Source organism: Dipodomys merriami, unplaced genomic scaffold (genome assembly GCF_024711535.1).
Source record: "Dipodomys merriami isolate MVZ:Mamm:240054 unplaced genomic scaffold, mDipMer1.0.p SCAF_11, whole genome shotgun sequence".
Taxonomy (NCBI): Eukaryota; Metazoa; Chordata; class Mammalia; order Rodentia; family Heteromyidae; genus Dipodomys; species Dipodomys merriami.
Window position 1 is genome coordinate 48,103,093 of NW_027202382.1, and position 24,880 is coordinate 48,127,972.

The following is a 24,880-nucleotide window of genomic DNA, read 5'->3' on the forward strand; positions in this document are numbered from 1 at the left end:
GCGCTAGCCTTGAGCTGAAGAGCTGAGGGACAGCGCCCCCCAGGCCCAGAGTTCAAGCCCCATGACCAATAAATAAATAAATAATAAAAAATAAAATAAACGGCAGCTAAAGCTGTTTTCCTGATGAAATCAAAGGCAAGTAAGTAGTGCTTGTGGGTGGATAAAGCCAGGAGATTATCTCCAAGGTCCTTCAAGCAAGGAGACTCCCCTCTCCGTTCTCTCCCCTGGGAGACCCCCCCTTCGCCCCGGAGTCACGACACAAGCAGAACGCACAATCTGTGTGTGTGTGAGGGTTGGAAAAGTGGGGAGAGGGGTATGCCCCCAAAGGCAGTGGCCCCAGAGAAAAAGAAATACAACCGCCTTGAATCCATTCCTCCAGCATCTGAAAAAAACAAACCAAACACAAAAACCACCCAGGGGCCAGGGCGGAGCACGTGGTCCGTCAGCTGCTGGAGCCTCCATGTGTCGCTGGACGCAGGCTTGCGGGCCACTTGAGCCTTCCTCGTGGTGCCACACAGCTGCGTCCTGAGGAGCCTGCTGGACAGAGCGCCTGGCCCTGGGGGTGCTGGAAGCCCGGGCCCACGCCTCTGCCTGCCCCATGGGGTCCCTCGTGGCCAAACTGCTCCTGCCTACCCTCAGCAGCCTGGCCTTTCTGCCCCCGGTCAGCATCGCTGCCAAGAGGCGCTTCCACATGGAAGCCATGGTCTACGTGTTCACCATGTTCTTCGTGGCGGTGAGTGTGGGGGCCGGGAGGGCGCACCTCGGGGAGGGCTCATGCCCCTGTCCCGGGTGCTGGGGGGAGAGAGATGATCTGGAAGTGTCCCAAAGAGCTGCAGAATGGAGATCTAGCCAGCGGGCTTCCCCGAGTGCCTCCCGTTCTCTTTGCCTCAGTTTCCTTCTGGGTCAGACTGTTTTCGGGGATGACTCAAAAGCCACCGCAGCCCTTCTGGGCTCAGCTTGCCCCGTTCCCACTTCTCTTCCAGCTAACACCTTGCTAGCCTGGCTCACACAGTCTGCCTAGGGGGGAAGGGCGGGTGCCTCTCTGCTGCTGGCTCCCTTTCCCAGAGCCTGCCTCTCTTAGATCCTTCTTTCTCGTTCTATTTCTGTTGAGCTGATGGGCTCCCGGCTCACTCTCCCCGCTCCCCGCCGTTTCCAGGTAACTGTCAGGGGGTGATTTCTCGGTGTTTCCGTGGAGGCCTGGCGCCCCCGTCTCTGGGCCCTCTGCCTCCCCCTCCCCATGGCTCTCTTTCCTCCCATTGCCTTGCTGGTTTTCTGTGTGAGGTTCCCTCTCCGCCTCTGTTTCTCAATTTCTCTCTCTCAGTTTCAGAAACTGTATCCCCACAGAATTCCCGCTGGCCCTCAGTCCCCGGATCTTTCTTTGCCAGGTTTTTTCCTTCCCCGTGACCCCCCGGGGGTCTCTCTGTCTAGCCGGTCCTCTGGCTGGTGTCTATTGTCTACCTAATCATCAATTGTCTGCCTAACAGCTACTCTAATCCACCATCTGTCTATCACCTGTCTACATATCATCTAATTATTCATGTCTATCATCTACCCAGTGCCCATCTCTTTCAGTGCCCTCCCCCCTGCCTCTGGGTCCCTCTGCCTCCCCTACTACTGGCCTCTCTAAGGCTTGCTCCCTCCCACGGTCTCCCCTCCATCTTCCCTTGTATGACGCATGCGCAGAGGAGGTTCACGGGCCTCTAGCCTCCCACTCAGAACAGAGCCAGACCTGTGGGAGACAGCGCCACAACCCCAGGCTGGCCTTTCTCCCCAGCAGCGTGCCACAATGGGCAAGCGCCCACACGTGATCCAGACTCATCCGGGGGTCACCCCGTGCCGAGCCTGTCAAATCTGGTTTTACAGGCAGCCACACATGCGCACGGGCTGTGGGGCGCGTGGTGGCCCTGTCGTGGGTAACAGTGAGCCTCCCGGGCCTAGTCCTTGAAGAACCAGAGCCCCTCACGCTCGATGCCCGCCTCACACCAAGGACAATGAGCCCCAAGCCAGCGCCCAGGGCGGGGACCGTGCCTGGGGCTCCGCGCACAGCCTCTTAGGCTGAGCGCTCCTGTAGCTCTGGGACTCCTGTTGGGTGCGGTGGATACAGAGCCACTGCTGTCACCGTGGGCGTGCGCACACTGAAGCCGCCTTGTGCCCCGTGCCCCGTCCCAGCCCCTCTTGCTCCTTCTGGGAGCCAACCTGGGTCAGGATCAGAGACTCTATTAGCGGATGAGACACCAAGACAAGACAGGGACCTCCAAGCCATGCCAAGGCCTCAGGGCCAAGAACGAAGCCAGAATCGCCTTCCCCGGGCCAAGTGCCCAGCCCGGCCACCCTGCCCTGCCTGGGCCTGGGCTGGGCCCAGCTGCTTCTGTGGCTGGCCTCAGAGGCCCACCCAGCCCTGCCCAGAGTGGCAGGGGCAGCTGCCTCCTGGGACAAATGTCCTCAGGCCTCCAAGCCTCCGTCTCCCCTCTCCGTCCCCCCAGCTCTCTTACCTCTCAACCAGGACCTCCTTGACCATGGCCGCGGTCTGTGGGGGACACCACGCTGTACACTGTACCACAGACCCCTTAAAAGATCCACAGAGCTGGTGTTCTCGGAGGCCCGAGCCAACAGCCTCTTGTCAGAGCCCCGAGCAAAATGTGCTAGGCCTGTCCACAGGCCCCCACTGCACCCCTGCCAGGCCAGGTCAGTCAGGAGGAGGGTCCTGGAGGCCCCGATGGCTGCCCTGCCCCTCCTCCCTGCACAGGTACTTCTTGGCACAGACTAATTCCCACTTCAGGGGGACCCAAGGGTGGGGATATCGGGTTCCACTCCCTGGACCACACACACACACACTCAGTGCCTAGAGCTGGCCTCACAGCCTGGACAGGATAGACGAATCCCACTCTTGCTAGGGGACAGGGCATGGGCGTTTCCCAGAATGCCACAGTGACTGGGCCTAACCACACACAGCAGTTGTGGGCAAAGGGTAGTAGAGACCGATGATGGGGGAGGGGGCACGGTGGGGTTCTAGAAGGAGCCGTAGGCAAGAGAACAACATAGAACATCTCCTCCCTGCTCCATTTAGTTACCTTGATGAAGCCTCACCTGAAGCTCTTCTTGCCTTGAGCTAAATAGCACCTGGTTACCCTCCTCTACCCTCCTCTCTGCCAATGTCATTTCAAAACCCAGTGGCTTCAGTATCTAGGCAGCTCTGACCAGAACAAAGAAGAGGACCACTGAATTTCTATCTGTGCTTCCAAGACGGCCTTAATTTTGGTCCGCTTACAGTTGCCATCAGCAGGAGCTGTACATCCCCCCAGCTCTGCCGCCCGCAGGCCGGGTTCCAGTACGCCAGCTCCCTCCCGCCGAGCTGGTCTCACCAAGAGCCCATTGTGCCAGTTCCCAAGCTTGTTTATGCCAGCCAAACTTGTCAAAATAATTATGTCATGTAATTAAATATTACTTAAAATGATGAAATGTGAATGCAGATGGAGAGAGAGAGAGAGAGAGAGAGAGAGAGCTGTTCTCTGTAAGACGGCTTGGAAAACAAGAAGCGTTTTGCTTTAAAAATCACTATTCAAGCCGGGAGTTGGTGGCTCACACCTGCAACCCTAGCTCCTCAGGAGGCTGAGATTCTGAGGATCATGGCTCAGAGCCAGGCCCTGTGGGAATGTCTATGAGACTGTTGTCTCCAGTGAGCCACCAAAAAGCTGGAAGTGAGCTCTAGTACCAGTGGTAAAGTACGACCCTTGAAAGAAAAAAACCTAAGGGACATTGCCCAGGCACACACATGCACACACATGCACACACACACACACAGCTATTCAGTTAGGCAGTTGGGAGGCAACTTCGAGAGTATGGGGAAAGACAAGGAGAAAGAAGGTGCTGGGTTTAGCCCCCACTTGGGGGCAGGGAGTCTCTTCAAAGAGACAGAAGCCAGCAATTCTCAATTCCCAGCCAGAACAGAGGTCAGAGGTCAAAGGTTTTTCCTCCCCAGGTGATGTCCACGGTTGCTCAGTCCTCTCGACGCTGTGAGGGGCGGAGGCTGCGGTGCTCCACTGCCCAGAAGGAGTCATGAAGTGTGCCCCAGGTCCTGAGTAGCCTGGCTCCCTGGGACCAGGCTCCGGCTCAGCCCCGTCCTCCTGGGCAGCACCAGTCCCCGCTGCCCACTGACCATGCGCGATTTCCCCGCAGTTCTACCACGCCTGCAGCGGCCCAGGCCTCTCCGTGCTCTGCTTTCTCCGCCACGACATCTTGGAATACTTCAGTGTTTACGGGACAGCCCTGAGCATGTGGGTCTCCCTGATGGGTGAGTGATGCCCGCTGTGCCCACCCCAGCTCTAAGAGCACCTTCCTCCCCGTGCAGCCTGCCTCGCTCCCCAAGCCAGCTCTATCACCCTCTGCCGCCCAGGATTTCCTCCTAGTGGGTAGGAACGGTTGTTTGTTTGGGCTCTCAGAAGGCAAGCCCCTCCCACACTTGGGCTCTGGGGCGTGGGTCCGGGTTTTACCCCCAAGGCTTTGATCTGAAGGCAGCTCCATTGCCTGAGGGCCGCCTGGGGCCCTGCGTGACCACTCACAGCTCTCCTGTGTCAGCCCCAGTGCCCTGTGGATACAGCCGGTCCGCTTCACTCCCACACCTGTTAGTCATGGACACGGGGCTGAGGGCTCGAGGTAGCTAAGTGTGGGGGTGCAGCTGGGAGGGAGGAGGAGGCCCTTAACACCCCCCCCCGGCACCTGCCTGTCCCCGGCCCCCAGCTCTGGCTGACTTCGATGAGCCTCAGAGGTCAACACTGGTGATGTTCGGTGTGCTGACCATCGCGGTCAGGACCTACCACGACCACCAGGGATACGGGGTGTACTCGGGCCCCATCGGCACGGCCATCCTAATCATCACCGTGAAGTGGGTACGTACCGCATGCCTCAGCGACCCAGGACCTTCCCCTGGCCCTGACTCCCCACGCCCTGGGGAGAGGATAGCATCTGTGCACCTCCCACCCTCCCAGACAGTCAGACTGGCCATGGAAATGCCCAAAAATATGCTGACACTGGGCAAGGAAGGCCCAAGCCCCTTCCTGCTCAGCCTCTTCTCCCACGAGGTGACGGGTCTGCATGGGGGCAGGCACAGAGTAGCGGCTCCTTGTCAGCCACCATCAGAAGTATAGCACCAGCTTAGGAAGCAGCCTGGAGTCATCCAGAGAGACTTCCTGGAGGGGGCATCCTGGGCTTGGCTACAAGGAGGCAGTAGGGTGGGGACGATGAAGCCTGAACCCGATACCACATCCCTGGGGAGCAGCTGGCACCCAGCCTGCCCTTCACATTCAGAACCAGGCCTCTGCCTCTCCTGGTGACAAGGCCTACAGCCCAACCAAGCTGCCATGGGGGGAAGAGGGACACTGATTTGGGAAGGGCCTGGGGCATCTACTGGCACCCACCGCAGGGCAGGAGGGACCAGATCGCAGATACCGAAGGCCAGCCGGCTGCAGACTAGGTTGGCCTAGTTTCCAGGCCTGCAGTACCCCTGGGCTCTGAGTTCAAGTCCCTCTGCTGTGCTTTGCTCTCAATAGAGCATCATCCAAAATCTTGGGTGCCCTAAGTTGAGCCCCAACTGACTTCTGCTGTCACTTGGAGCTACAGACAGACACAGGGACCGGAACAGGCAGCCAGGCCCCCAGCAAGCGGGAGCCCGGCTCAGGGCAGAGCCGCCAGGGTACGTTCACAGCCGCAGGGAGGGAAAGTGAAATCCTGGTGGCAAGTTTCAAACCCATTCATTCATCACTAACCATGGAGGGCAGAGCTACTCACCCACCATGGTGCCCCACTGGGACAGCAGACGCCCGACTTGGCTTTGGGGGCAGTTGACAAGAAGCTTCTTTCTCACTGGGACTTAGGGAAGTAGTGTTGGCCCTGGGCTGACCTGCAAGGCCAGAACCGCCGGGCCGCAGGGGCATCTGGGTCCAGCCATTCATTAGCCTGCCAGAATGCATACACATTCAGACTCCTTCCGATAGCGCATCTCCTGCCTGCACAGGGGTCAGGGTCTTTTCTCTGCCTCTCTTGGCTAGATCTGACTCTGGCTGGATTTTAAAGCCAGGGCAGGACCCACTCCCTAGAGTCCCCACCAGCGTCCACACTGCCTCAGACTTCAGGCCCCAAGCCATAGCTGCCTGCCAGCCTCTGGTCCCCAAAGTGCATTTCCCAGCTCACATGTCGGATCTCTGGATGGTGGCACGCTGGGATTCACGTGCCCTGGCTCACCCAGCTGCTGGGAAGAGATGCTGGAACAGCTGGCTGGTAGGGAGTCCGGAAGACAAGGGCTCCCAGGGGGAGCCAGGCCCACAGGAGGCCTGGGCGGGCCGCGCTCATCTGGGGAGCCTGGTGCGAGCCCTGTGGGGTTGGCTGAGGAGGCCTACCAGAACACAGTCTCTGGCACCGGAGGCCTCCCCCACCCCCACCGCTGTGGCCTCTCATTCCCATGAGGTCAAGTTCTAGAACACTGAAAGTGGTCTTCACTTGTCTGGTGACAGGCGACCCCTGATCCCCCAAGAGGCTGTCCCCCAGTGTGAGGCTGTCCCCGGTGTGAGGCTGTCCCCGGTGTGAGGCTGTCCCCGGTGTGAGGCTGTCCCCGGTGTGAGGCTGTCCTCTGTGTGAGGCTGTCCCCTGTGTGAGGCTGTCCCCGGTGTGAGGCTGTCCCCGGTGTGATGCTGTCCCCGGTGTGAGGCTGTCCCCTGTGTGAGGCTGTCCTCTGTGTGAGGCTGTCCTCTGTGTGAGGCTGTCCTCTGTGTGAGGCTGTTCTCTGTGTGAGGCTGTCCTCTGTGTGAGGCTGTTCTCTGTGTGAGGCTGTCCCCGGTGTGAGGCTGTCCCCTGTGTGAGGCTGTCCTCTGTGTGAGGCTGTCCTCTGTGTGAGGCTGTCCTCTGTGTGAGGCTGTTCTCGGTGTGAGGCTGTCCCCTGTGTGAGGCTGTCCCCTGTGTGAGGCTGTCCTCTTTGTGAGGCTGTTCTCTGTGTGAGGCTGTTCCCTGTGTGAGGCTGTCCCCTGTGTGAGGCTGTTCTCTGTGTGAGGCTGTCCTCTGTGTGAGGCTGTCCTCTGTGTGAGGCTGTTCTCTGTGTGAGGCTGTCCCCTGTGTGAGGCTGTCCTCTGTGTGAGGCTGTCCTCTGTGTGAGGCTGTTCTCTGTGTGAGGCTGTTCTCCGAGTGAGGCTGTCCCCTGTGTGAGGCTGTTCCCCTGTGTGAGGCTGTTCTCTGTGTGAGGCTGTCCCCTGTGTGAGGCTGTCCCCTGTGTGAGGCTGTTCTCTGTATGTGGCTGTCCCCTGTGTGAGGCTGTCCCCTGTGTGAGGCTGTTCTCTGTGTGAGGCTGTTCTCTGTGTGAGGCTGCCCCCTGTGTGAGGCTGTTCTCTTTGTGAGGCTGTCCCTTGTGTGAGGCTGTCCCCTGTGTGAGGCTGTCCCCTGTGTGAGGCTGTTCTCTGTGTGAGGCTTTCCCTGTGTGAGGCTGTTCTCTGTGTGAGGCTGTCCCCTGTGTGAGGCTGTCCCCTATGTGAGGCTGTTCTCTGTGTGAGGCTGTCCCCTGTGTGAGGCTGTTCTCTGTGTGAGGCTGTCCCCTGTGTGAGGCTGTCCTCTGTGTGAGGCTGTCCCCTGTGTGAGGCTGTCCCCTATGTGAGGCTGTTCTCTGTGTGAGGCTGTCCCTGTGTGAGGCTGTTCTCTGTGTGAGGCTGTCCCCTGTGTGAGGCTGATCTCTGTGTGAGGCTGTCCCCAGTGTGAGGCTGTCCCCAGTGTGAGGCTGTTCTCTGTGTGAGGCTGTTCTCTGTGTGAGGCTGTCCCCTGTGTGAGGCTGTTCTCTGTGTGAGGCTGTCCTCTGTGTGAGGCTGTCCCCTGTGTGAGGCTGTCCTATCTGTGAGGCTGTCCCCTGTGTGAGGCTGTTCTCTGTGTGAGGCTGTCCCCGGTGTGAGGCTGTCCTCTGTGTGAGGCTGTTCTCTGTGTGAGGCTGTCCCCTGTGTGAGGCTGTCCCATGTGTGAGGCTGTCCTCTGTGTGAGGCTGTTCTCTGTGTGAGGCTGTCCTCTGTGTGAGGCTGTTCTCTGTGTGAGGCTGTCCTCTATGTGAGGCTGTCCCCTGTGTGAGGCTGTCCTCTGTCTGAGGCTGTTCTCTGTGTGAGGCTTTCCCCTGTGTGAGGCTGTCCTCTGTCTGAGGCTGTTCTCTGTGTGAGGCTGTTCTCTGTGTGAGGCTGTCCTCTGTGTGAGGCTGTCCCCTGTGTGAGGCTGTCCTCTGTGTGAGGCTGTCTTCTGTGTGAGGCTGTCCCCTGTGTGAGGCTGTCCCCTGTGTGAGGCTGTCCTCTGTGTGAGGCTGTCCCCTGTGTGAGGCTGATCTCTGTGTGAGGCTGTCCCCAATGTGAGGCTGTCCCCAGTGTGAGGCTGTTCTCTGTGTGAGGCTGTTCTCTGTGTGAGGCTGTCCCCTGTGTGAGGCTGTTCTCTGTGTGAGGCTGTTCTCTGTGTGAGGCTGCCCCCTGTGTGAGGCTGTTCTCTTTGTGAGGCTGTCCCTTGTGTGAGGCTGTCCCCTGTGTGAGGCTGTTCTCTGTGTGAGGCTGACCCCTATGTGAGGCTGTCCCCTGTGTGAGGCTCTCCCCTGTGTGAGGCTGTCCCCTGTGTGAGGCTGTTCTCTGTGTGAGGCTGTCCTCTGTGTGAGGCTGTCCCCTGTGTGAGGCTGATCTCTGTGTGAGGCTGTCCTAAGTGTGAGGCTGTTCTCTGTGTGAGGCTGTTCTCTGTGTGAGGCTGTCCCCAGTGTGAGGCTGTCCTCTGTGTGAGGCTGTCCCCTGTGTGAGTCTGTTCTCTGTGTGAGGCTGTCCCCTGTGTGAGGCTGTTCTCTGTGTGAGGCTGTCCTCTGTGTGAGGCTGTCCTCTGTGTGAGGCTGTCCTCTGTGTGAGGCTCTCCCCTGTGTGAGGCTGTTCTCTGTGTGAGGCTGTCCCCAGTGTGAGGCTGTCCCCTGTGTGAGACTGTCCCCTGTGTGAGGCTGTCCCCTGTGTGAGGCTGATCTCTGTGTGAGGCTGTCCCCAGTGTGAGGCTGTTCTCTGTTTGAGGCTGTCCCCAGTGTGAGGCTGTTCTCTGTGTGAGGCTGTCCTCTGTGTGAGGCTGTCCCCTGTGTGAGGCTGTTCTCTGTGTGAGGCTGTCCTCTGTGTGACGCTGTCCTCTGTGTGAGGCTGTCCCCGGTGTGAGGCTGTTCTCTGTGTGAGGCTGTCCTCTGTGTGAGGCTGTCCCGTGTGAGGCTGTCCCCTATGTGAGGCTGTTCTCTGTGTGAGGCTGTCCCCTGTGTGAGGCTGTACTCTTTGTGAGGCTGTACCCTGTGTGAGGCTGATCTCTGTGTGAGGCTGTCCCCAGTGTGAGGCTGTCCCCAGTGTGAGGCTGTTCTCTGTGTGAGGCTGTTCTCTGTGTGAGGCTGTCCCCTGTGTGAGGCTGTTCTCTGTGTGAGGCTGTTCTCTGTGTGAGGCTTTCCCCAGTGTGAGGCTGTCCTATCTGTGAGGCTGTCCCCTGTGTGAGGCTGTTCTCTGTGTGAGGCTGTCCCCGGTGTGAGGCTGTCCTCTGTGTGAGGCTGTTCTCTGTGTGAGGCTGTCCCCTGTGTGAGGCTGTCCCATGTGTGAGGCTGTCCTCTGTGTGAGGCTGTCCTCTGTGTGAGGCTGTCCTCTGTGTGAGACTGTCCTCTGTGTGAGGCTGTTCTCTGTGTGAGGCTGTCCTCTGTGTGAGGCTGTTCTCTGTGTGGGGCTGTTCTCTATGTGAGGCTGTCCCCTGTGTGAGGCTGTTCTCTGTGTGAGGCTGTCCTCTGTGTGAGGCTGTCCCCTGTGTGAGGCTGATCTCTGTGTGAGGCTGTCCCCAGTGTGAGGCTGTCCCCTGTGTGAGGCTGTTCTCTTTGTGAGGCTGTCCCTTGTGTGAGGCTGTCCCCTGTGTGAGGCTGTTCTCTGTGTGAGGCTGTTCTCTGTGTGAGGCTGCCCCCTGTGTGAGGCTGTTCTCTTTGTGAGGCTGTCCCTTGTGTGAGGCTGTCCCCTGTGTGAGGCTGTCCCCTGTGTGAGGCTGTTCTCTGTGTGAGGCTGTCCCCTGTGTGAGGCTGTTCTCTGTGTGAGGCTGTCCCCTGTGTGAGGCTGTCCCCTATGTGAGGCTGTTCTCTGTGTGAGGCTGTCCCCTGTGTGAGGCTGTTCTCTGTGTGAGGCTGTCCCCTGTGTGAGGCTGTCCTCTGTGTGAGGCTGTCCCCTGTGTGAGGCTGTCCCCTATGTGAGGCTGTTCTCTGTGTGAGGCTGTCCCCTGTGTGAGGCTGTTCTCTGTGTGAGGCTGATCTCTGTGTGAGGCTGTCCCCAGTGTGAGGCTGTCCCCAGTGTGAGGCTGTTCTCTGTGTGAGGCTGTTCTCTGTGTGAGGCTGTCCCCTGTGTGAGGCTGTTCTCTGTGTGAGGCTGTTCTCTGTGTGAGGCTGTCCCCTGTGTGAGGCTGTCCTATCTGTGAGGCTGTCCCCTGTGTGAGGCTGTTCTCTGTGTGAGGCTGTCCCCGGTGTGAGGCTGTCCTCTGTGTGAGGCTGTTCTCTGTGTGAGGCTGTCCCCTGTGTGAGGCTGTCCCATGTGTGAGGCTGTCCTCTGTGTGAGGCTGTTCTCTGTGTGAGGCTGTCCTCTGTGTGAGGCTGTTCTCTGTGTGAGGCTGTCCTCTATGTGAGGCTGTCCCCTGTGTGAGGCTGTCCTCTGTCTGAGGCTGTTCTCTGTGTGAGGCTTTCCCCTGTGTGAGGCTGTCCTCTGTCTGAGGCTGTTCTCTGTGTGAGGCTGTTCTCTGTGTGAGGCTGTCCTCTGTGTGAGGCTGTCCCCTGTGTGAGGCTGTCCTCTGTGTGAGGCTGTCTTCTGTGTGAGGCTGTCCCCTGTGTGAGGCTGTCCCCGGTGTGAGGCTGTCCTCTGTGTGAGGCTGTCCCCTGTGTGAGGCTGATCTCTGTGTGAGGCTGTCCCCAATGTGAGGCTGTCCCCAGTGTGAGGCTGTTCTCTGTGTGAGGCTGTTCTCTGTGTGAGGCTGTCCCCTGTGTGAGGCTGTTCTCTGTGTGAGGCTGTTCTCTGTGTGAGGCTGCCCCCTGTGTGAGGCTGTTCTCTTTGTGAGGCTGTCCCTTGTGTGAGGCTGTCCCCTGTGTGAGGCTGTTCTCTGTGTGAGGCTGACCCCTATGTGAGGCTGTCCCCTGTGTGAGGCTCTCCCCTGTTTGAGGCTGTCCCCTGTATGAGGCTGTTCTCTGTGTGAGGCTGTCCTCTGTGTGAGGCTGTTCTCTGTGTGAGGCTGTTCTCTGTCTGAGGCTGTTCTCTGTGTGAGGCTGTCCTCTGTGTGAGGCTGTTCTCTGTGTGAGGCTGTCCTCTGTGTGAGGCTGTCCCCAGTGTGAGGCTGTCCTCTGTGTGACGCTGTCCTCTGTGTGAGGCTGTCCCCTGTGTGAGGCTCTCCCCTGTGTGAGGCTGTCCCCTGTGTGAGGCTGTTCTCTGTGTGAGGCTGTCCTCTGTGTGAGGCTGTCCTCTGTGTGAGGCTGTTCTCTGTGTGAGGCTGTCCCTTGTGTGAGGCTGTCCCCTGTGTGAGGCTGTCCCCTGTGTGAGGCTGTTCTCTGTGTATGGCTGTCCTCTGTGTGAGGCTGTCCCCTGTGTGAGGCTGATCTCTGTGTGAGGCTGTCCTCAGTGTGAGGCTGTTCTCTGTGTGAGGCTGTTCTCTGTGTGAGGCTGTCCCCAGTGTGAGGCTGTCCTCTGTGTGAGGCTGTCCCCTGTGTGAGTCTGATCTCTGTGTGAGGCTGTCCCCTGTGTGAGGCTGTACTCTGTGTGAGGCTGTCCTCTGTGTGAGGCTGTCCTCTGTGTGAGGCTGTCCTCTGTGTGAGGCTCTCCCCTGTGTGAGGCTGTTCTCTGTGTGAGGCTGTCCCCAGTGTGAGGCTGTCCCCTGTGTGAGACTGTCCCCTGTGTGAGGCTGTCCCCTGTGTGAGGCTGATCTCTGTGTGAGTCTGTCCCCAGTGTGAGGCTGTTCTCTGTTTGAGGCTGTCCCCAGTGTGAGCCTGTTCTCTGTGTGAGGCTGTCCCCTGTGGGAGGCTGTCCCCTGTGTGAGGCTGTTTTCTGTGTGAGGCTGTCCTCTGTGTGACGCTGTCCTCTGTGTGAGGCTGTCCCCGGTGTGAGGCTGTTCTCTGTGTGAGGCTGTCCTCTGTGTGAGGCTGTCCCGTGTGAGGCTGTCCCCTATGTGAGGCTGTTCTCTGTGTGGGGCTGTCCCGTGTGAGGCTGTACTCTTTGTGAGGCTGTACCCTGTGTGAGGCTGATCTCTGTGTGAGGCTGTCCCCAGTGTGAGGCTGTCCCCAGTGTGAGGCTGTTCTCTGTGTGAGGCTGTTCTCTGTGTGAGGCTGTCCCCTGTGTGAGGCTGTTCTCTGTGTGAGGCTGTTCTCTGTGTGAGGCTGTCCCCAGTGTGAGGCTGTCCTATCTGTGAGGCTGTCCCCTGTGTGAGGCTGTTCTCTGTGTGAGGCTGTCCTCTGTGTGAGGCTGTCCTCTGTGTGAGGCTGTTCTCTGTGTGAGGCTGTCCCTTGTGTGAGGCTGTCCCCTGTGTGAGGCTGTCCCCTGTGTGAGGCTGTTCTCTGTGTATGGCTGTCCTCTGTGTGAGGCTGTCCCCTGTGTGAGGCTGATCTCTGTGTGAGGCTGTCCTCAGTGTGAGGCTGTTCTCTGTGTGAGGCTGTTCTCTGTGTGAGGCTGTCCCCAGTGTGAGGCTGTCCTCTGTGTGAGGCTGTCCCCTGTGTGAGTCTGATCTCTGTGTGAGGCTGTCCCCTGTGTGAGGCTGTACTCTGTGTGAGGCTGTCCTCTGTGTGAGGCTGTCCTCTGTGTGAGGCTGTCCTCTGTGTGAGGCTCTCCCCTGTGTGAGGCTGTTCTCTGTGTGAGGCTGTCCCCAGTGTGAGGCTGTCCCCTGTGTGAGACTGTCCCCTGTGTGAGGCTGTCCCCTGTGTGAGGCTGATCTCTGTGTGAGTCTGTCCCCAGTGTGAGGCTGTTCTCTGTTTGAGGCTGTCCCCAGTGTGAGCCTGTTCTCTGTGTGAGGCTGTCCCCTGTGTGAGGCTGTCCCCTGTGTGAGGCTGTTCTCTGTGTGAGGCTGTCCTCTGTGTGACGCTGTCCTCTGTGTGAGGCTGTCCCCGGTGTGAGGCTGTTCTCTGTGTGAGGCTGTCCTCTGTGTGAGGCTGTCCCGTGTGAGGCTGTCCCCTATGTGAGGCTGTTCTCTGTGTGAGGCTGTCCCGTGTGAGGCTGTACTCTTTGTGAGGCTGTACCCTGTGTGAGGCTGATCTCTGTGTGAGGCTGTCCCCAGTGTGAGGCTGTCCCCAGTGTGAGGCTATCCCCAGTGTGAGGCTGTTCTCTGTGTGAGGCTGTTCTCTGTGTGAGGCTGTCCCCAGTGTGAGGCTGTCCTATCTGTGAGGCTGTCCCCTGTGTGAGGCTGTTCTCTGTGTGAGGCTGTCCCCGGTGTGAGGCTGTCCTCTGTGTGAGGCTGTTCTCTGTGTGAGGCTGTCCCCTGTGTGAGGCTGTCCCATGTGTGAGGCTGTCCTCTGTGTGAGGCTGTCCTCTGTGTGAGGCTGTCCTCTGTGTGAGACTGTCCTCTGTGTGAGGCTGTTCTCTGTGTAAGGCTGTCCTCTGTGTGAGGCTGTTCTCTGTGTGGGGCTGTTCTCTATGTGAGGCTGTCCCCTGTGTGAGGCTGTTTTCTGTGTGAGGCTGTCCTCTGTGTGAGGCTGTCCCCTGTGTGAGGCTGATCTCTGTGTGAGGCTGTCCCCAGTGTGAGGCTGTCCCCAGTGTGAGGCTGTTCTCTGTGTGAGGCTGTTCTCTGTGTGAGGCTGTCCCCTGTGTGAGGCTGTTCTCTGTGTGAGGCTGTTCTCTGTGTGAGGCTGTCCCCTGTGTGAGGCTGTCCTCTCTGTGAGGCTGTCCCCTGTATGAGGCTGTTCTCTGTGTGAGGCTGTCCCCGGTGTGAGGCTGTCCCATGTGTGAGGCTGTCCCCTGTGTGAGGCTGTCCCCTGTGTGCGGCTGTCCCCTGTGTGAGTCTGTCCCCTGTGTGAGGCTGTTCTCTGTGTGAGGCTGTCCTCTGTGTGAGGCTGTTCTCTGTGTGAGGCTGTCCCCTGTGTGAGGCTGTCCCATGTGTGAGGCTGTCCTCTGTGTGAGGCTGTTCTCTGTGTGAGGCTGTCCTCTGTGTGAGGCTGTTCTCTGTGTGGGGCTGTTCTCTATGTGAGGCTGTCCCCTGTGTGAGGCTGTTCTCTGTGTGAGGCTGTCCTCTGTGTGAGGCTGTCCCCTGTGTGAGGCTGTCCTCTGTGTGAGGCTGTTCTCTGTGTGAGGCTTTCCCCTGTGTGAGGCTGTCCTCTGTCTGAGGCTGTTCTCTGTGTGAGGCTGTACTCTGTGTGAGGCTGTCCCCTGTGTGAGGCTGTCTTCTGTGTGAGGCTGTCCCCTGTGTGAGGCTGTCCCCGGTGTGAGGCTGTCCTCTGTGTGAGGCTGTCCCCTGTGTGAGGCTGATCTCTGTGTGAGGCTGTCCCCAGTGTGAGGCTGTCCCCTGTGTGAGGCTGTTCTCTGTGTGAGGCTGTTCTCTGTGTGAGGCTGCCCCCTGTGTGAGGCTGTCCACTCTGTGAGGCTGTCCCCTGTGTGAGGCTGTTCTCTGTGTGAGGCTGTCCCCGGTGTGAGGCTGTCCTCTGTGTGAGGCTGTTCTCTGTGTGAGGCTGTCCCCTGTGTGAGGCTGTCCCATGTGTGAGGCTGTCCTCTGTGTGAGGCTGTTCTCTGTGTGAGGCTGTCCCCTGTGTGAGGCTGTCCCATGTGTGAGGCTCTCCTCTGTGTGAGGCTGTTCTCTGTGTGAGGCTGTCCTCTGTGTGAGGCTGTTCTCTGTGTGGGGCTGTTCTCTATGTGAGGCTGTCCCCTGTGTGAGGCTGTTCTCTGTGTGAGGCTGTCCCCTATGTGAGGCTGTCCCCTGTGTGAGGCTGTCCTCTGTGTGAGACTGTCCTCTGTGTGAGGCTGTTCTCTGTGTGAGGCTGATCTCTGTGTGAGGCTGTCCCCAGTGTGAGGCTGTCCTCTGTGTGAGGCTGTCCCCTGTGTGAGGCTGTCCCCTGTGTGAGGCTGTCCTCTGTGTGAGGCTGTTCTCTGTGTGAGGCTGTTCTCTGTGTGAGGCTGTCCCCTGTGTGAGGCTGTTCTCTGTGTGAGGCTGTTCTCTGTGTGAGGCTGCCCCCTGTGTGAGGCTGTTCTCTTTGTGAGGCTGTCCCTTGTGTGAGGCTGTCCCCTGTGTGAGGCTGTTCTCTGTGTGAGGCTGACCCCTATGTGAGGCTGTCCCCTGTGTGAGGCTCTCCCCTGTGTGAGGCTGTCCCCTGTGTGAGGCTGTTCTCTGTGTGAGGCTGTCCTCTGTGTGAGGCTGTTCTCTGTGTGAGGCTGTTCTCTGTCTGAGGCTGTTCTCTGTGTGAGGCTGTCCTCTGTGTGAGGCTGTCCCCTGTGTGAGGCTGTCCCCTGTGTGAGGCTGTCCCCTGTGTGAGGCTGTTCTCTGTGTGAGGCTGTCCTCTGTGTGAGGCTGTCCCCAGTGTGAGGCTGTCCTCTGTGTGAGGCTGTCCTCTGTGTGAGGCTGTCCCCTGTGTGAGGCTCTCCCCTGTGTGAGGCTGTCCCCTGTGTGAGGCTGTTCTCTGTGTGAGGCTGTCCTCTGTGTGAGGCTGTCCTCTGTGTGAGGCTGTTCTCTGTGTGAGGCTGTCCCCTGTGTGAGGCTGTCCCCTGTGTGAGGCTGTTCTCTGTGTGAGGCTGTTCTCTGTGTGAGGCTGCCCCCTGTGTGAGGCTGTCCACTCTGTGAGGCTGTCCCCTGTGTGAGGCTGTTCTCTGTGTGAGGCTGTCCCCGGTGTGAGGCTGTCCTCTGTGTGAGGCTGTTCTCTGTGTGAGGCTGTCCCCTGTGTGAGGCTGTCCCATGTGTGAGGCTGTCCTCTGTGTGAGGCTGTTCTCTGTGTGAGGCTGTCCCCTGTGTGAGGCTGTCCCATGTGTGAGGCTGTCCTCTGTGTGAGGCTGTTCTCTGTGTGAGGCTGTCCTCTGTGTGAGGCTGTTCTCTGTGTGGGGCTGTTCTCTATGTGAGGCTGTCCCCTGTGTGAGGCTGTTCTCTGTGTGAGGCTGTCCTCTGTGTGAGGCTGTCCCCTGTGTGAGGCTGTTCTCTGTGTGAGGCTGTCCCCTATGTGAGGCTGTCCCCTGTGTGAGGCTGTCCTCTGTGTGAGACTGTCCTCTGTGTGAGGCTGTTCTCTGTGTGAGGCTGATCTCTGTGTGAGGCTGTCCCCAGTGTTAGGCTGTCCTCTGTGTGAGGCTGTCCCCTGTGTGAGGCTGTCCCCTGTGTGAGGCTGACCTCTGTGTGAGGCTGTTCTCTGTGTGGGGCTGTTTTCTATGTGAGGCTGTCCCCTGTGTGAGGCTGTCCTCTGTGTGAGGCTGTCCTCTGTGTGAGGCTGTTCTCTGTGTGAGGCTGTTCTCTGTGTGAGGCTGTCCCCAGTGTGAGGCTGTTCTCTGTGTGAGGCTGTCCTCTGTGTGAGGCTGTCCTCTGTGTGAGGCTGTCCTCTGTGTGAGGCTGTTCCCTGTGTGAGGCTGTCCTCTGTCTGAGGCTGTTCTCTGTGTGAGGCTGTTCTCTGTGTGAGGCTGTCCTCTTTGTGAGGCTGTTCTCTGTGTGAGGCTGTTCTCTGTGTGAGGCTGTCCCCTGTGTGAGGCTGTCCTCTGTGTGAGGCTGTCCCCTATGTGAGGCTGTCCTCTGTGTGAGGCTGTTCCCTGTGTGAGGCTGTCCTCTGTGTGTGGCTGTCCTCTGTGTGAGGCTGTTCCCTGTGTGAGGCTGTCCTCTGTGTGAGGCTGTCCTCTGTGTGAGGCTGTCCTCTGTGTGAGGCTGTCCTCTGTGTGAGGCTGTTCTCTGTGTGAGGCTGTCCTCTGTGTGAGGCTGTTCCCTGTGTGAGGCTGTCCTCTGTGTGAGGCTGTTCCCTGTGTGAGGCTGTTCTCTGTGTGAGGCTGTCCCCAGGCCCAACATGTTTCTCCCGTACTTTCTCAGTTGAATCCTAGACAGAGCTCCACCTGAGAAATCAGGACAAACATGCTGGTGGAATAATATAGCAAACTTGAGGGGACTCCCTAACTGAGAAACTGTACAATGAATGTCAGGGTGCTATCAAAGCCCACAGGCCCCCTCCTCAGAGTGTGCGTGGTCAGGGGTCAGTGTAAGCAGTGCTCCTGCGATGGCTCCCTTCTGGCTGGGAGATGAACAAGGAGCCAGGAGGGGAGCAGGCCCCGGGCGCTGACCCAGAGGTTCCCCAAAGCCCTGTCACCCAGGTCAGGACTTCCACTGGTTCAGATGATGACCAGCTTGGGGGCAGGTACATGCAGGCCCCATCAGCCAGCTAGGGAGGGAGCTTTCTCATGCTGTGCTAGAATGTTCCATCCCTCCCCATAGCTACAGAAGATGAAGGAGAAGAAGGGTCTGTACCCTGACAAGAGCGTCTACACCCAGCAGATAGGCCCTGGCCTCTGTTTTGGGGCCTTGGCCCTGATGTTGCGTTTCTTCTTCGAGGTATGGGGGGGGGGACACACACGTGAGCTCTAATGAGCATGGCCCTGCCAAGCTGGGGGGAGGCCGCTGGGGGTGTGACTTCACAGAGAGGCTCCACTATGAAAGAACACACAGTACTGTCCACCTCTAGAAGGAGTTCCTTGTCGGGTGCCAGGATCTGAAGGAGGGAGGGAGGGAGAGTAGAGGGGAAGGAGGGAGGGGTATCCCTGGTGGTGCACGGGCCTTCTGTGCGGTGGGGTTTGGGGTCTGGTGGTGGGAGCGGCTATGTTCTCAGGGCTGTCCTGAGGCACCTGCAATGGACCCGGAGGACACAGGGTCGGCGCAGGCCGGCAGCCTTACAGGGCAGCAGCTCTGACTTGCCTCTCCCCGCAGGACTGGGACTACACCTACGTGCACAGCTTCTACCACTGTGCTCTGGCCATGGCCTTTGTCTTGCTGCTGCCCAAGGTCAACAAGAAGGCTGGGAATGCCGGGGCCCCAGCCAAGCTGAACTTCTCCACCCTTTGTTGTGCTTGTGTCTGACTGGGAGCCCCCAAGTCCAAGCCCTTTTCTCTCTCCCTCCCTCTCTCCCATCTGATGGCCTTAGCCTTAGACCCTTCGGAGGGTTTTTCCCCTTTCTTTCCCCACTGACTACCCAGAAGACACTGTCTCTTCTGTGTCCCCGAGGGTCCCCGGGATTGGAGAGACAGTGCCATCTTCTGCCACATGCTCCCTAGGAACCCACTTATTCTGTTTACTGGGTGCCCAGCACTGGGCTGGAAATGAATGGCTTTGTCCTCCGGGGCCTCATGAGTGGCAGGTGTGCCTGGCACCACCCTAAGGCCAGTGCCTGCCCTCCCCCCAGCCCTCCCTCTTCCCTCCCCCCTTCAGATACTGGGCACAGAGGCACAGAGCAAGCCACCCACCACTCCAGCAGGCCCATTTCATCTGTTCCCTCCTGGATACGGGCATTGTGGCTTCTGTCAGGGGATAGCTCAGAGAGAGAGAGTCCCCATCCAGGAGGCGGGGGCCAGCTCGGCCAGCCTTGCCCCAGGCCTGGCCCTGGCCCTCCCTCCACCCCATGGCCCCGCTGGGTGCTGGAACAGCCTTTTCAGTGACAAGAATCCACCCGAAGTGCCCCACTTTGCCAATTGACTCTCCGCCAAACTTGAGACACATCCTGATTCTTAAATCTGTGAGCATAGTTATCACTCTGGTCCTAAGGAAAGTGTCTGAGCTGGGTAAGCAGTTGGTTCAAGGCCCAGCACTGGTGGGCACAGAGCTGTGCCTGTGGCTGGCAGGGACCACTGCGGGAGGCTGAGCTCAGTTCTGGCACTTCACACTGGCTGGCGGCCCTGCGCGGGCCCCCCAGGGCAAGGTGGCTGGGTGCAGAGCCTTGGGCCGAGGCTCCGTCCCTGGGGCTCTGCCATGCGGTGGGTGGGAAGGCCCCGTCTGTTGCTGAAACTCAGGGGTGGGAGTGGGGAGGGGCAGAGGCTCCCAGACATCACCTCACAAGCCTGAGCCTCCCGGCTCATACCCAGGCCGCCAGCTTCCCTGTGACCCAAGCCCCATCTGTGGGCAGGAAGTTACCTACACCTGTCTGGGGCCTGTTTATGTTTCCAGATGGTGTCACAGCTAAGGATCTGCTGGCCACACCCACTGGGCAGCTGTGAGTTGTCCTAGCATCACCTCCCAAGTGCCCTGGGGGCTGGGAAGGAGCCGTCTCTACACCTAGGGTTGGGGACCAGGGACCGGCCCACCCGTCCCCTGTGCCTGGCTGACTCAGCTGACCTTACAGCTGCTGGCCTCGCAGAACTCCGGGTGTCCCCGCCGCCCCACCCCTCTGGGCCCTAGTGACAGAAGCAGAGCCCCCTGCAGGCATCGGTTCTTGCTGGGCCCCAGACCTTTCCACGACACACCCTGGACATCAGCACCCCATGCCTGGGGCCCCCTAGAGCCTGACAACACTCCCAGGATCCCAGGCAGAAGCGCAGCTCCACCGTCTGGAGTGCCGAGGCCAGCCCGAAGGGAGCAGAGGCGAGGCCACCCTAGGGCCAAGGACAGAGACACGAGGCCCCGCTGTAGCCCAGCCCTGTGCCAACACAGCCAGCCTTGGCTGGCGTCCACAGAAACATGTGTACATGCTTGTACATACACACCTCACACGCACACCCATCACCCATGCACACACACACACCATGAAGGGTCAGTGTGTTTCACACCCCAGGTTTCGCTCTGGCTCATCTCCAGCTTCCAGAAGGCAGAGTGCTGGGTCTTCATTGGGCTGGAGGGGAGAGGCAGGCAGGGTGGGAGGCTAGGGCCTCAAATAGCAGGTGTCTAAAACCCCAGCTGCTCAGGAGGCTGAGATCTGAGGATCAAGGTTCAAAGCCAGCCCAGGCAGGAAAGTCCATGAGACTCTTGTCCCTAGTTGACCACCAAAAGCGCCAGAAGTGGAGGTGAGGCGCCAACCTTGAGCGAGAAAGCAAAGGGACAGCTGCCCAAGCCCTGGTGCAGGCACGGAAACAAAACACGGGTCTGCAGAGCAACCTGAGACCACCTCAGTCCCCCCAGCCTCCAGCAAGTACGCCCAGCCAGAGCCTCTGGCTCTGTAATGACTCTCGGGGCATGGAAGGCAGCTGGGTGCTCCCGACCAGGAAGAGGTCCCACTGCCCAGACATGAGGGCCACGTGGGCGGGCTCCCCACGGTGCCACTGCTGATTTATGAAGGCCGTCCGGGCGTGAGGCCAAGTCTGTAAGTCACGGACAATTAGGAGACGCACTCCAGCCCCAGCCACTGCCGCTAACACTTCAGACGCTGCCTCCTCCTCCCATGCGGGCCCCAAGAGGCACCCTTGAGAGCCCAGAGCCCACTTTGAGGGCCAGAGCTGCTGGCAGTGTATGCCGTGGCTGCCAGGCTGGTGATGGAGCCCTGGACCTCGCCAGTCACTGCGGCTGTGTCCTTTGGTGGCCCACATCTTGAGACTAGCTAGTGTGAAGGGAAAGAAGAAAGGAAGGGCTACCCTGTTCCCTTGACTCTCAGAACCATGCTGCTATTTTAAGAATAGCCAGAAGCTGGACCTTGGTGGGTTCACACTACTCAGGAGGCTGAGATCTGAGGATCACAGCTCTAAGCCAACCTGGGTGGGAAAGTCCATGAAACATTTATCTCCAATTAACCACCAAAAAGCCAAAAAAAAAAAGAGGTGTAGCTCAAGTGCTAGAATACCAGCCCTGAGCCAAAAAGCTCAGGAACAGCGCCCAGTCCCTGAGTTCAAGCCCCAGTACCACCCCGCCCTTCACCTCCCCCTCTCCCCCAAAATGTAGCAAGAAAGCACTGTCAAGGCCTTTACTCACCAACATATCTGCATGCCAGAGAGGTAAAACTCTGAGGTTTCCTTGGAATCTGAGAATCAAGGTGCCTGGAGCCTGAAAGACCTTCCAAGACCATCGCAGAAGTTCAGGCTCTGGACAGAGCTCTGACGGTCCAAGGACGCGGGACGGTCCCCTGCAGCAGCCACTTGGGGCAGCGAGCATCTGCAAGGCAGCTGGCATGAAGGCAATGGGAGCACGCAAGTGGTAACCAGTGCTTCAAGAGCCACAGTGGGCTTGCAGGTGGATTCCAGGCTGCAAAGCGCATCCGAGCCGTGCAATGACTGGTCCGTCTCCTGTCGTGTCACAAGCACTGGGTCCTGTGTGGCTCAGGTCGGGTCTGCCTCCGTCCCTTGTCCCCATGGATATTCTGTCCCATCCTTCCAGGAGACAAAGTTACACTAAGAAATGACTCGCTGTACATCAGAAACTCAACCTGAGCCCTGTCTGCTCCCCTGTATTTGCCCGCAGCTCTGCCCATGTAGCTGGAGCTCCCATGCTGGACAGTTTCTGTGAGAAAGGAGAGCAGGAGGCGGTTCTCTGCACATCTGGGCTTGGGAAATCATGGTTAAAACAAAGGGACGGAGCCGAGCGGCCGCAGCCCTGGCTCTGACCATGGCCTTGCTGTAGGACACGGGCAGGAGGCGGGTACTATCTTCTCAGATGGGGTCATTTCTTTCTTGTTTGTTGTTGTATCCGTCCTGGGACTTGAACCCAGGACCTTAGTTGCTGCCCCGGAGCTTTACGTACTCAAGGCAGGCTAGCACTCTACCACTTGGAGCCATAGCTCCACTTCCGGCTTTTTAGTGGTTGATTGGAGATGACAGTCTCATGGAGTTTCCTATCTGGACTGGCTTGGAACTTGGATCCTCAGATCTCAGCCTCCTGAGTAGCTAGGATGACAGGCGTGAGCCACCGGCCCCTGGCACATGCTGAGCCATTTCTAACACTAAGGCATAGGTAGGTCCTGAGCTTGGAGGTGGCTTCCCGTGAGTGGCAGCCAGCCCAGTGGCCCCGGTCAGCATGCCTGGCCTGGGCCCAGTCCCAACCACACATATGCTCCATGCTAGACACACAGCATCCTGGCACACTCCCTTAGGGCTCAGCTCAGGGCAGGGAGCTGCCAACAGCTCACAGAGAGGTTTGATAAACATTTATAATAGGCGTAGACAAAACAGTGCGGCCTCTGACTCCCCGAGCCGGTGCGAGGCGATGGGGGCGGGAGAGCACTGCCCTTCCCCCACCACCACCGAGGATGTGTTTTCGTCTCAGGGTAGACTGCATGCCGGGGCTCTGCCTTGTCTGCTACTGAGATTTCCTGTCTCTGTTATTCTCTTCTCCAGGAAGAGATCTGAAACCCAAAACTTTTATTGCCCCTTTAAAAAGGCTTTACGGCTCCCCACCGACTTCATAGACGGAGCTGGGATTGCAGTTAGGGGCTGTGTGCTGGGCACCATGGGGCAGGCAGACTACTGCAGGTTCTTGGCAAGGAAGGACTTGGAAGGCTGAAGAGGAGGAGAAGGAGGAAGGCTGGAAAACTCAGGTGCACCGCTGACTGGCCAGTGAGCTGGTTAGACCAGGACCCAGCGCCCACTTGCCAGTCCCTAATGCTCCTTTCCCTCACCTCTACCCCCATTCCCTTGCTTTTGAGTGGGAACAGTGGCTTCTCCCAGCTGTCCCTTGGGCTGAATTAAGTCAGAGGCTGCCTGGATTGGAAAAGCATTAGAGAATTTTAAAATGCAGAAAAATGGGGCTGGGAAGGTAGCTCAGTGGTAGAGAGCTTGCCTTGCATGCCTGAGGCCCTGGGTTCGATTCCTCAGCACCACATAAGTAAAAATAAAAAAGCCGGAAGTGGTGCTGTGGCTCAAGTGGTAGAGCGCTAGCCTTGAGCTGAAGAGCTGAGGGACAGCGCCCAGGCCCAGAGTTCAGACCCCACGACTGGACCCAAAAAAAAAAAAAAAAAAAAAGTAGAAAAATGGTGGGGGAGGGGCTGGGGTGGAGGAGATGGAAGGTCAGGGGTAGGCCAGGAAAAAGGTTGGAACTACACAGGCCTAGCTTCCCGGTCTCCCTGAGGCCAACTCCCTATGTCTCCTCAGCCTCAGTTTCCCCATTTGTAATCATGTTCAGCTCCCACATATGTCAAGATTAAATGACAGTTTCATATGAAACTCCTTAGCACATTATTGTATTTTAATGGCCTTTAAATGTGTGTGTGTGTGTGTGTGTGTGTGTGTGTGTGTGTGTGTGTGTGTGTGTGAGAGAGAGAGAGAGAGAGAGAGAGAGAGAGAGAGAGAATGTGTTACCAGTACTGGGGTTTAAACTCAGAACCTAGGCACTGTCTCTGAGCTTTTTTTGCTCAAGCCTGGAATTCTAGCACTTGAGCCATATCTCCAAGTTGGAGATAAGAATCTCGTGGACTTTCCTGCCTGGGCTGGCTTTGAACCATGATCTTCAGATCTCAGACTCTTAAGTAGTTAGGATTCAGGAGTGTGCCATTGGTGCCCAGCTTAATGACTTTTCTAAAAATGGAAATCATTATTATCTTCATGGTCCTTAGCCAAAAAGCTTCCAGAATTTAATAGAGGACCCTTACCACCAGAAGCTCTCACGCCATTAAAGCACCCCAAACCCCACACTGCCGAGAGGATAAAAATGCTTCAAATCAAGTGGCAAAAATGATGGATTCATTCAAGGAATGAATGATGGCATTGAGGAGCAAGCCTGGAAGGGTGCCTGGAGGAGGCAGGTTTGAGACTAAACCTCAAAAGGCAGCATGGAACGAGCTGTGTGACCCCAACTTTGGGGGCCACACAAGGGAGAGAGCAGACTGGGGAGGGGGCTCCCTCTCAGGGGTTATTTGCATTGGTGACCCCTCTGAGTGTGGCCCGGCCTGCGGGCTGGCTGCCCTAGTGAGGACATGAGCTGTCGCCATAGCTCCTGACAGGCCCGCCTCACTCCAGAAGCAGAGCAGAGTCCCCAGACCCCAGTTCCTCAGTGTCCATCTTCCTATGTCTTTTATGAAATGGGAGAAAGATGGTGGAGGGCCTGGCCCAGCCCGGGACACCACGGCCCGGCCCGGGACACCACGGCCCGGCCCGGGACACCACGGCCCGGCCCGGGACACCATGGCCCGGCCCGGGATACCACGGCCCAGCATGGGACACCACGGCCCGGCACGGGCCGGCGGCATGTCTAGCCCGCCCAGGCCAGGAGTCCTGTGGGAGCCCGGGAATCCGGACATCAGCGGCCCGGGCCTTGTGCCGCACTCTGTGTGTTTGCGGTGACAGGCTGGCAGGTTTCTCCACGTGTGTCTCAGGGAAGGTAGGCCTCCGCCTCCCAAACAAGGCCACACGTAGAAACGGCGAGCTGCTGACCCCAGGGCGGCCTTGCTGACCTGTGTGCTGACCCCAGGGCGGCCTTGCTGACCTGTGTGCTGACCCCAGGGCGGCCTTGCTGACCTGCATGAGGCTGAGGGAGAAAGCACTGTCCAGGCGGTGCCACCTTAGAGGAGCCCTCTGGTCCCCGGTGGCATCTGCTGGCGCTGCCAGAGCTACCCAAGGGACGATGGAGGGGGCACGGCCACCTTCCCCCACCATGTGAGCTCATCCTGACTCGGCCAGGCTGGCAGGACCCCCAGGGGCCCCCAGGGCCCTCATCTGATAGGCAGAGCACTGCCACATGGCCCGCCTCGCTCTCCACATGCTGGGTGGGGGGCACAGGTTGGGGGTAGGCTCTGCCCTGCCTACCATGGAGCCCACTGGGCATGGAGTCTGTCCAGCAGACACTGTGTTCAGTCAGGTGAGCAGCCTGGCTGTGGCAGGAGGCTGCAGGAGGAGGGAGGGGCAGAGGCCAACCTGGTGCTTGGCCTGGCCTAGCCAGGGCTCTGCCCAATGGCTCCATTCCCTTCCCAGAAGCAGGGCCTCCCTTGCCTTCCTTGGGGTTTGTTTTCCTAACAGCTCAGCCAACGGGAGCCTGCTGGACTGGGCTCCAGCTGGAGCTAGGCTATCGGGTAGCTGCGGCCACATCTGGAAAATGT

At 58.6% G+C, this 24,880-nt stretch overlaps 1 protein-coding gene across 1 annotated transcript; it reads left to right on the top strand.

Moving 5' to 3' along the window:
• The first annotated feature begins 566 nt into the window (after positions 1-566).
• On the top strand, positions 567-18,802 carry Mymk (myomaker, myoblast fusion factor). The gene is made up of 5 exons (XM_070006792.1): positions 567-733; positions 4,177-4,291; positions 4,738-4,886; positions 17,380-17,496; positions 17,869-18,802. Exons 1-5 carry the CDS (start codon positions 599-601, stop codon positions 18,016-18,018), a joined length of 666 nt encoding a protein of 221 aa, XP_069862893.1. The 5' UTR covers positions 567-598; the 3' UTR covers positions 18,019-18,802.
• Positions 18,803-24,880: the final 6,078 nt, after the last annotated feature.